At 39.8% G+C, this 11,574-nt stretch overlaps 1 protein-coding gene across 1 annotated transcript; it reads right to left on the bottom strand.

The window, feature by feature from the left end:
* Positions 1 to 1,296: 1,296 nt before the first annotated feature.
* LOC146692800 (uncharacterized) lies at positions 1,297 to 7,037 on the bottom strand. Its single transcript, XM_085432992.1, has 5 exons — positions 6,324 to 7,037; positions 6,183 to 6,242; positions 2,790 to 2,870; positions 2,137 to 2,202; positions 1,297 to 1,821 (listed from the first exon to the last, which is right to left on the bottom strand). The coding sequence occupies exons 1-5, from the start codon at positions 6,853 to 6,855 to the stop codon at positions 1,595 to 1,597; spliced, it is 966 nt and encodes a 321-aa protein (XP_085289118.1). The 5' UTR covers positions 6,856 to 7,037; the 3' UTR covers positions 1,297 to 1,594.
* Positions 7,038 to 11,574: the final 4,537 nt, after the last annotated feature.

Here is an 11,574-nt window from a genome sequence, read left to right on the forward strand (position 1 = left end):
CTAACTGCTGCGTCAGGCCATCTAGGAGACACACACACACACACACGTTTCTTGGGTTAGAGGGACAATTTCTGAAATTTTTGGCAAATCAGACTGGACATAGGGCTATGGGGACACCGGGTTCCAGAGGTGCTAGAGCTACAATATGCATATCAAAAATCATGAAAAAAATCAGCAAACCTATACACAACTTAAAATTTAAACTTTTTTTTTTTTTTGCTCGACTGAGATATAAAAAAGGCTATTTTTTTCAGACATTCTGGTGGTTTGTAGAGACTTTTCTGTAGCTCGGTCTATAAGGACAGTCTGGTGTACAAGGTCAGTGATGTCATCATACATATACACAAAGTATAGTCTGTTCTGAAGGGACACATGGTGTGTAAAGCCAGTTTACTGTACACACACACACTGAGTAAATCTGGTTTAAAAGGACACATGGTGTGTAAAGCCAGTTCACTGTACATATACGCACACATGCACTAAGTATAATCTTCTTAGAAAAGAACGTGTATTATAAGACTGTGACTGATACATCATTATAGTAAAATTGAATAAATTTGCTTACGCTGCTGCCCCCGCGACCCGGCCTCGGATAAGCGGTTGAAGATGGATGGATGGATGAATAAATTAAAAATAATAATAAAAAGACTATATTTTGGTTTTCTCTGAGCATTACAATCTGACATACAAGCATACATAAAACACCACAGATCATATCTGTTGTGATCTACTAACAGGTGGTCAAAGTGTCATTAAAACAACTAGAAGCATAACACAACAGTGCTTGCATCAACTAGAACAAACTATGTTTTATAGAGTTTTTCATTGTCCTGAAGAAACTGGCACTGAGTGGCTGACCAATAAAACAGCACCTTTGCATACCAGGGGTGAGTCGGGCTGACACCATGACTTAACCCTTGTGTGGTGTTCGTATTTTTGTTACTCAGCCAGTGTTCATGGGTCTGGTGGACCTGCTAGAGTTTTGGCTTTCCAAATTAACACTATCAAACAATTTTATGTTAAATTACTCAACAGATGTTTACTTCATCCCAATTACAAGACATATGAACAGCAAACATGGTTAATTTTTTCCCTTTACCTTTGTTAGATCACATTTATGAATTAATGTGCTTCTCGTTTTTCTTTTATATAAAATGTTATAAATAAATCAGTTATAATCAAGTGGAGTGAGTGGAAAGACACAACACATTTACACGTGAAAAAATAATTAATTGTTTAATTTTTCTTTTGAAAAAAACTGAACACGGGTCTCACAGACCCGAACACCATACAAGGGTTAAACATAAGACTTATATCAACACACAACACATTTGTTGAATTACTGAACTATATTTAATATAACCAACTCAATAATCAATTCCTTAAAAGGACAGCATTGTAACAATTATTGAAGGAAAATAAAAGTGAATCCTGGCATTAAAAGACTCAGGCTAACCACACATCAAAACAAAACACTGCCTGTGAGCACAGTGAAGTCAACTACATACTTTTTGAATGGAGAACACTAACCTTGAAATCAGGCCCAGAAAGGTAAAGGCTCAGACTGTCAAAAAGTGCATTTAGTGTTTAACATTTATTTATTTTTTTTAAAGGCCAGTCCTCTGTTGCGCACAAAATCTCGAATGTTTTGAATAGATCTCGTCTCCAAGATAGGTTGTTCCTTTTCTTTGCACTTCAGACACTGCTGGTTGGTGACAGTGATACCGTTTTCAATAAAAGGCTTCATATGTTTCATCACCACTCCTATCTCCTCCTCAGACCATGGTCTCTTCACACACCGCCTTGATGAAACACGTAAACCTGTTCAATAAAACAAAACAAATTTGAAGTTTAAAAAGATCATGTGAGATGCACTTGTAGGTAGAGATGGTGTTCAAAACTGTGAAAACAAGCTGGTACTTGTCTAAACAAATTGTGTGTGATAATAAATAGACTGTAGACCTGATAAAATTTAAAGTTTGATTGTTTTCATTAACATGATAGTTCATCACACTGCTTGGTAAACACAAAATACATTCAGCTTCTTTATATGTTATATAATGTCTAACCACATGATGTTGGTGTTGACTGCACATAGTGCCTAGTGATGGACATGGCATCTGATTTATATCATACCTTTAGTAACTGAGTCAGGGACAGGAGGTGAACCAGAAGTCACACAGGCATCATTCCCCTGGTCATCTAAAAAATATTGCACAGTATAAATGTATGGGCTTAAAGAGGCTTTCTGCCTACCAATCAAACACCATGGGCACAGAGGGGACAGTGACAGCCAGTTCTATTATACTAACTATACACATGGCAATGCTGCTGAACTGGATGAAGTCAACAATACCTTGGGTAATGAGTTTACTGGGAAATGATGTAGATTTTGCACAGGCCAAATCTTGCTTGACCAAAACTGATGAAGCATCAAAATACTAGTCATAAAGCATTAGCGTCACAATTAGGAATGGAACAACTAACAATCGACCATGTAAAAATGTACTGATGGTTAGTAATATTGTTCTATACACAATCCCAGGTTATCGTAATCAGCATAGTAGTGTTAATAGTAAAGTCTGATTTCATTTTTAATGCAATGAAAAACAGAGATGCAAGTGGCATTAATGAAACAAGAGAGCATCGTTATCATACGTGATGTGCGCTGTTAAAATACGTTACTGCACATTTCACTGGATTTGTCTCTGAACAGGACTAACTCACAGATCCCAGCTCATTACATAAGATATGTTGGGCAAACTTTGAGTACAACATTGAAAATGTACCTTGAGCTGCAGTCTCGGAGAAGTGAGGCAAATCAGAAGTCACAGAAGTTAATATTTCTTCATTGTCATTGATAGATTTTTCTAGCAAAAAAAAAAAAAAAAAAAAAAAAAAAAAAAAAAATATATATATATATATATATATATATATATATATATATATATAAAAACACCCAGCACGCCCCTGCGGCCGGTTTATCCTTCAAGCTCGGGTCCTCTACCAGAGGCCTGGGAGCTTGAGGGTCCTGCGCAGTATCTTAGCTGTTCCCAGGACTGCGCTCTTCTGGACAGAGATCTCCGATGTTATTCCCGGGATCTGCTGGAGCCACTCGCCTAGCTTGGGAGTCACCGCACCTAGTGCTCCGATTACCACGGGGACCACCATTACCTTCACCCTCCACATCCTCTCGAGCTCTTCTCTGAGCCCTTGGTATTTCTCCAGCTTCTCGTGTTCCTTCTTCCTGATATTGCTGTCATTCGGAACCGCTACATCGATCACTACGGCCGTCTTCTTCTGTTTGTCTACCACCACTATGTCCGGTTGGTTAGCCACCACCATTTTGTCCGTCTGTATCTGGACTCCTCAGGACTTGCCTGACCCTCTGCAGGTACTTGGTGGTTGCAGCCTTTCTAGCGGCCTCTTCATGGTTCCCATTTGCCTGCGGGATCCCCAGGTACTTGTAACTGTCCTCTATGTCTGCAATGTTGCCTTCTGGTAGTTCAATCCCCTCAGTTCTGACTACCTTCCCTCTCTTTGATACCATCCGACTACACTTCTCCAGTCCGAACGACATTCCAATGTCATTGCTGTATAGCCTGGTAGTGTGGATCAGTGAATCGATGTCTCGTTCACTCTTGGCATACAGCTTGATGTCATCCATGTACAGGAGGTGGCTGACAACTGCTCCGTTCCGTAGTCGGTATCCGTAGCCAGTCTTGTTAATGATCTCACTGAGGGAGTTCAGGCCTATGCAGAACAGCAGTGGGGACAGAGCATCTCCTTGGTAGATCCCGCACTTGATGGTGACTTGTGCTATGGGCTTGGAGTTGGCCTCTAGTGTTGTACGCCACATCCCCATTGAGTTCCTGATGAAGGCTCTTAGGGTCCCATTGATCTTGTACAATTCTAGGCATTCCAGTATCCAGCTGTGGGGCATTGAGTCATAGGCCTTCTTGTAATCAATCCAGGCAGTGCACAGGTTGGTCAGTCTGGTCTTGCAGTCTCGGCTGATTGTTCTGTCTACCAGTAGCTGGTGTTTTGCGCCTCTGGTATTCTTGCCAATTCCTTTCTGTGTCCCGCTCATGTATTGATACATATCTATCTATCTATCTATCTATCTATCTATCTATCTATCTATCTATCTATCTATCTATCTATCTATCTATCTATCTATCTATCTAGATAGATAGATAGATAGATAGATAGATAGATAGATAGATAGATAGATAGATAGATAGATAGATAGAAAATACATACAGTGAGGAAAGTAAGTATTTGAACACCCTGCTATTTTGCGAGTTCTCCCACTTAGAAATCATGGAGGGGTCTGAAATTTTCATCATAGGTACATATCCACTGTGAGAGACATAATCTAAAAGAAAATTCCGGAAATCACATTGTATGATTTTATAACAAGTTTTTTGTATATTTCTTTGTAAAATAAGTATTTGAACACTTGAGTCAAACTATATTAATATTGCCTTTGTTAACAATTACAGCGGCCAAACAGTTCCTGTAGTTCTTCACCAGGTTTGCACACATTGCAGAAGGTCTTTTGACCCACTCCTCCACACAGATCTTCTGTAGATCTGTCATGTTTTGGGCCAACACAGACTTTTAACTCCATCCACAGATTTTCTATTGGACTGAGGTCTGGAGACTAGTGAGGCCACTCCAGAACCTGGAAATGACTCTTACGGAGCCACTCCTTGGTTTTCCTGGCTGAGTGCTTCAGGTCTTTGTCTTGTTGAAAGACCCAGCCAGAACCCATCTTCAATGCTCTGACTGAGGGAAGGACGTTTTGGCCCAAAATCTCACAATCCATGTCCCCGTTTATCTTCTCCTTAATACAGTGCAGTGGTCCTGTCCCCTGTGCAGAAAAACAGCCCAGAGCATGATGTTTCCACCCTCATGCTTCACTGTAGGATGGTATTATTGGGATGAGACTCATCCTTCTTCTTCCTCCAAACCCCAACAATGGAGTTTAGACCAAAAAGTTTTATTTTGGTCTCATCTGACCACAGGACTTTCTCCCATGACTCTGGATCATCCAGATGGTCCCTGGCAAACTTCAGACGGGCCTGGACATGGGTTGGCTTAAGAAGGGGAACCTTCAGTGTGATGAATGATTTTAAACCATGACGTCTCAGTGTATTACTGATAGTAGCCTTGCCAACGGTGGTCCCAGCTCTCTTCAGGTCATTGACCAGCTCGTCCCGTGTAGTTCTGGGCTGATTCTTCACCTTTCTTAGCATCACTGACACCCCACGAGCTGAGATCTTACGTGGGGCTCCAGTCCGAGGAAGACATTAGCCTCTTCCCTTCAGGGGCGCCTGCAGGAGTCTTGCAGAGGGTACGCACAGTCACCTGCACGCGCTCCATCTGGTACCAGACCCACCTGGCCTTTTTGACGGCCACGTCTGGCCCATGTACCTGAAACATAAGAACATCATGGAGGCATCAGCTGTTGATGTTGTGCAGCTGGACGGAACCAAGTCAAAGGAGGCGCTGTTCAACTTTGTCTATGGCGACATCCTGAATAACATCCAGAAGTCTCTCTAACAAAAATCAGCTTGGTGCACGCGCACCAAGCTGCTTGGCAGTGGCTCTGGAGCCCTTTCCAGCTTTGTGAAGGTCTAAAGTTTTGTCTCTTGTGTCGTTGGACAGCTCTTTGGTTTTACTCATGTTGCTGCAACACTTTTGACAGATTGTGGGGTGCACATGTGTCTTTATGAAAGCTAACGGCATCAAACAGGTGCTGCTAAATTAGAATCATGAGCAGAGTGTAGTTGGACTGTTTAAAAGCAGAATAACAGGTCTTTGAGGGTCAGAAATCTGCATGATAAGCAAGTGTTCAAATACTTATTTTAAGCAGTAATATACAAAAATATTTTAATAAAATCATACATTGTGATTTCCGGAATTTTCTTTTAGATTCTGTCTCTCACAGTGGACATGTACCAACGCTGAAAATTTCAGATCCCTCCATGATTTCTAAGTGAGAGAACTCGCAAAATAGCAAATACTTACTTTCCTCACTGTAAATGGTATTAACTACACAGCAAAGTACAAACAGAACTGCAATAACATTATCTAAATATATAAAAATGTAAATTTTAAATACTTTATCAATACAACTGCAAAGTCTATAACACAGAATACAATAATTTCAGTACCTCGCAATGTGGAAGCATCAGGGAGTTGCTGTGATCCAGTAGCCATCCCATCTATGTCATCTATAAAATTGAAAAAATGTTATTAGACCAACCATATTCACAAACACCAAGCCGATTTAACAACATATAAACCATGCATACCACCAATTTCATCCAGAGTTTTTCCTTGAATATCCTTCACACTTCCCTTCTCCATGGCCATGAGCAACTTGGAGATCTTAGCCAGCTGAATTGTTGATTGGGGCAGTCGATAGTATTCTCTATGGACCCTAATGTCATGGCCGAGGAAATCGGCCAGCTGGTCTAGTTCATTATCTTTCAAGTTCATGACTTGGCTTATCGTGGCAATCTGTTTGCGAAGGTTAGTTGTTGTTGCTCCGCAAGCATCTGCAAACTGACCAAACTGCCCTCTGTAGTGACCATCACTACAAGGAATGGCGAAAAGGTACATATTGTTTTCAGATACCCCGCACTCTTTCCTCTTACTAACGAGGAGTGACAGGTTATCGGTCATATCAGAAGTCAGGATCACAGCCACCTTTCGTCCTTTTTCCCCCTTCAGTTCCACTCTGGCAAACTGTTGGCAAAGCCTTTTCTCAACTTCTGTAAGCCCAGAGCTGATGTCATCGTTTAGTTTGGACATGTCACGATCTTCAAAATTTTTGACAGTCATACGTGCTACTTCACCTTCCCTCCTCCTATTGAACAAAATCACTTGACAAAGGATCACCTTTGCTAGTGCTGCATAAGTTCCTGCTGTTGGGTTATCACCTAGTTTCTCCCTAGCCGATTCCACTTGCTGACCAAGATATAACTGCAGCTTCTGAACATCTCTGGTCAGTGGAAGGCTGTCGACCGTGTTGTATTTTGCCTCACTCAGGTTTGATAAGGCTGAATGGGAAACTAATTCAGACCACTTTGTTTCATGAAGTGTGTGAAACCTCCTGATTGAGCCTCTTGATCCTCTTCCATGAGAGCACGACACATGATAATATCACTTATTTTTCTGAGAGAATGTCCAAGCTTCAGGGCCAAACTTGGGGCTTTGAATGTGCTGGTTTCAGTATCAAAACCTGAAACTCTCTTGACAGCATTAGTAAGAATAAAGAAGTTGGCTGGTTTTATTGCCTCTTCCATATTATGGATTCTTGTTGTGTGACGCAAAGTCACAAGTAATCTCCCAAGTTCCCTTACTTTCTGTCTTATATACTCATGCTTTGATCTGTCACTTCCATGCTTATTAAAAAGAGACTGAGCCAACTGCATAATATAATGATCATTCCTTATTGCACTAGACACATCATCCTTGTGCATCTTGCCCAGTACTGAGTAGAGTTCACTTGAAATTGGCTGAGACATTGTGGATTGAGTAGATGCTATACCAAAGACTATCTTTCAGCTTCTCTTCAGCATTATTCTCTGGTCTTAAAGCACATCTTTTCATATGCCGAGAAACTTCTTTTCTGGATATCATACCCTTACAGTATAAGCAGTACTCGTATGTCTCAGCGCTGCTGCTGCTCTTTTTTGAGATCCTTTTCACTTTAAGACAACCTGATCCTGTGGTTTTAACAGCAGAGTTGTGCTTGAAGTTACCAAGGTTTCGTAACCTTTCAAGATGAACTTTTCTGTCCTTTGATGATTTGGGTAACTGAAGCACCTGGGCGACTTCAGCATTTTCATTTACATGCGTCTCCAGATGACGTGCAAATTTTGTTTGAGGTTTTCCACACACAAAACAAAAATTGACTGTGCTTTTGATTAATTTTGTTGACTTGGTTGGGGATTCATTTTGGCTAATATCCACAGTACTCTTTTCGCTACATGCATCTTTTGTTTTCTGCTGGCATGACTCTGAGCTGTCTGGTTCTTGGTCGGGATGAAGATCATCAGTAGTTTCAAGATCATTCAAAATGTGCTCAAAGTTGTTCTTAACATCCATGGTCTGTTCTTTTTCAGCAAAAGTAACGCATAAATCAGGCATGCTAGCAGCATGGGAGTTTTTTGATGGTCCAGGTAACTCAATAGACAACTCTGTTCCTGAGCTTTCTGAATCTGATGCAGAATTTGGGATGTATTCTTCATCAGATGAGACATCACCCTGTTCGTAAATACAGCATAGATTAAATAACAGAAATAAACATGGGAAGGATAAATGCTAAATTGTTCACGTCACAGAGCTCGGGACGTAAACCAAAGTCTCTAGATGTCTTAAAAGTACTAAGAAATACCTCCCGATTTAAAGAAGAAAATGTGCAGCAGATATGTATTTTGTGCAAGTATTTTGATTCTGCTTGATCAATTTGCAATCTGTGATCGATTCAGTACTTTTTTGATATTTGTCCCATTTCTAATATCCAATTTATATTTTTTGAACAATGACATTAACAAAAAAAACAAACACAAAACAAAAAAACTAAGACACCAGCCCTAACCTGGTCCCAGAGCCCCTCCCACAATGACCCCCACAGATCAAAATTTGTAAAACCTTTGAGACTAGATTGTATGAAACTGTTTTGTTTTTTTTTTTGTTTTGTTTTTTTACAAAGGATTATAATAAAATCTAAGTAATATTTTTACAATGTGTTTATTTATTTCTGGCCTCTCTCACATAACTTCTACACTCTATCCAGTCCAAAATCTCTCTGCTTTCAATTCTCTATCTGAGACAACACTTACAAAACTGATTATCCTTATAATTTTGTGATGAAAGAAAAAGGAAGAGCAAGCAACATGTGGCAATCTTCACGAACTGCATCTACGTCAATATTAACTATATTATAATGAAGCCTGCGTAAATTCAACCTGGGAGACACACCTGCACATCGTCTCCATCATCATCATCATCTCAACTCCCTTCAGCTGCTCACTCCGGCGCAGCCAATCCGGAGCTCCCTCGCACCTACGCCTCCATTCAGCTTCCGGGCATTTAAGCTCTTTCACCCATAGCTCGGCCTCTCAGCGTTTTCGCATCCCTCCACCACCCCTGCACCCCCATGCTTGCCCCCTGCCTCCATACCACCACCAGTGTCCAGACCCCGGGGAAGACCTCCTACTTCAATCAGCAATGCTTTTATCAACAGTTTTCCCGCCGGGGTCTGACCGCCAAATATTTAATGTTCAATAAAGCATGTCTAATTCTTTCTCCGTATCTGAGTCTTTCCAGGTTGAATTTCACTGTACACTTACGTCGGACATATCCCAGTCTTCTGAAGATGTCTGGAGGCAGATCTTATGCCACACACAACGGCATTCTACAAATACAAAGAAACCACAGCATTAGACAACAACCGATGATTCATTAAGTTATAATTTAAAAAGTAGCGATCCCACACATCACAAATTATATTCACTAAGACCACTAAATATAAACAAGCATAAAGTGAATTTAAAACCAACGCATAATTCAGAATAAAAAGCAGATTTTTTTTTAAGTTTAAGACACATTTTAAACTTATGAATATGATATACTGCATCATCCTAATAATCAATTTTTTTCATCAGATTTGAGATATAAAACATTGTTATTTTAAAAACAGACTAATTAGTAAACTATATATATATATATATAGATAGATAGATAGATAGATAGATAGATAGATAGATAGATAGATAGATAGATAGATAGATAGATATAAAGGATATCTTATCTTAAATTGACCTGACCAAACTACTCATTATGGGCCACATAGGCCATGTTTCAGAATGCATTCTTGGCTCAAAGACTTCTGGCAGAATGATCTAATGAGAAACAGAAAAGCTAAAATGTTTATCCTACATTAATTAATAAGGATTGAGATAAAAAGGACTTCTACTAAAAAGTCATTGAAAATGTGTAGAGACACCATCAAGCATTTGTATTGCAAATTGCCTGATTGATCTAGTGGAATAGGTCTGGATTAATCAGACCCAGTACCTTATTGGGCTTCCTATATTGACATTGTAAGAAGTTTGCAAGTTTGATGCAATGTTTACTCAAAGGGTTTATTATCATCAAACATCATCTTCCAAGTTTGTGTGTATATGTGTAATTACAGAATGACAAACAGACTTGAGGGCAGTTTACTTCATACATGTTGATACTCTCTTAAATATAATTAAACATTTGTGCATTTTGCTTTATCTTTATATAACAGATCCACCTTTTTCCGCCAGGGCCATTCTTTCCCACCATAGTCATAAGTAATTTCACTTTCCTTCAGTGCAAAAAGGCAGAGATGTGGCTTCCCTTCTGCTTCAATCAACTTCATTCTGCAATTTGGTGTCCTGTGTTCATCGTTTACTAGTCACCCAAATGACCCATCTTCAAGTGCTCCATCAATACTGCAAATTTGGAAACATACATTAAACAAACATTTATAGTGACACGCCTATGAACTATACTATAATTTTTAAGCACCAACACAAACACAACATCCAATACAAGTTTAGTTGTTAAATGCATAATTGATAAGTTAAAGAGGGTCCATCAGTCAAGGACGCGTTGCTTTCTGACTGAGATAAGTATTTGCGCTTCTGTTAGGTTTTGTATTGTTGATTGTCATTTATGCTTAGAAATATTTAACCATATATGCTTAGAGGTGTATAATCAATTGTGTAGTGATAGGACTGTGATCTTTAGCAGGCTGCAAAGGCTTGGTGTGTATTCCACACTGGAATGCACACCTACATCCTAGGAGCATGGAGAGGTCGTACCTTGTTTTATTGTTTTATGGTAGGATTAACGTAGCTACGTCTGTTCTAGTCTAAGTGCTTTTTGTTTAGATGAACTGTTGGATTTTCCAGACCAGCAGGTTAAGGAAGTCGTTTATGGGGTCACACTTTGACCCCACACACACACACACACACACACACACACACACACACACACACAGTATTCTTTGTTTACATGTATACCTATGTGAGATGTTATATGTTAATGACCCTATGCATATTCATTTAACCTCAATAAAAGAGCAGTGTTACGGGAGAACGGAGAGAGCAACTGGGGTCAAGCGAAGGAACGGCGTCTGTCCGGTCTCTCCCGTGCACGAGAAACATGAAGAATTTTGCCTACCCGTGTCTTGCTTTGCTGTGCAATTATATTGTCCTCAACGTTCCAGCGAATAGGTTCAAGCTACAAGCAAAGAGCTTGAAGCAGAGGAAGAGAGTTGTCTTTGTAGAATGTGTGCCAGGTCTATTGCGTTAAGGAAAAAAAGCCAGATCAAAATATGTTCACAATTGTCTACTGACAGTGAAGATGTAAAATGACATAAGGGAATGCAACATATTTCTCTTCTTGTGGTTTCCAAAAAACAATTTTTAAAGAGGCTTTAAACATGACATTTTTCTACTTAATTTACTCGTGTGTGCCATCCAGTCCAGAGGGAAATACCTCATAATCAGAATCGTG

This window comes from Copadichromis virginalis, linkage group LG15 (assembly GCF_057382275.1).
Source record: "Copadichromis virginalis isolate Kocher_CV1m ecotype Utaka linkage group LG15, C_Virginalis_male_GT1.1, whole genome shotgun sequence".
NCBI classification, from domain to species: domain Eukaryota; kingdom Metazoa; phylum Chordata; class Actinopteri; order Cichliformes; family Cichlidae; genus Copadichromis; species Copadichromis virginalis.

Coding starts and splice junctions, on each gene's coding strand:
- LOC146692800 (XM_085432992.1), bottom strand. CDS start 6,855: ATGACTGTCAAAAATTTTGAAGATCGTGACATGTCCAAACTAAACGAT. Junction 6,243..6,323: donor AACTCTGGATGAAATTGGTG/GTATGCATGGTT, acceptor TCAATTTTATAG/ATGACATAGATGGGATGGCT. Junction 2,203..2,789: donor CTCCGAGACTGCAGCTCAAG/GTACATTTTCAA, acceptor AATATTTTTTAG/ATGACCAGGGGAATGATGCC.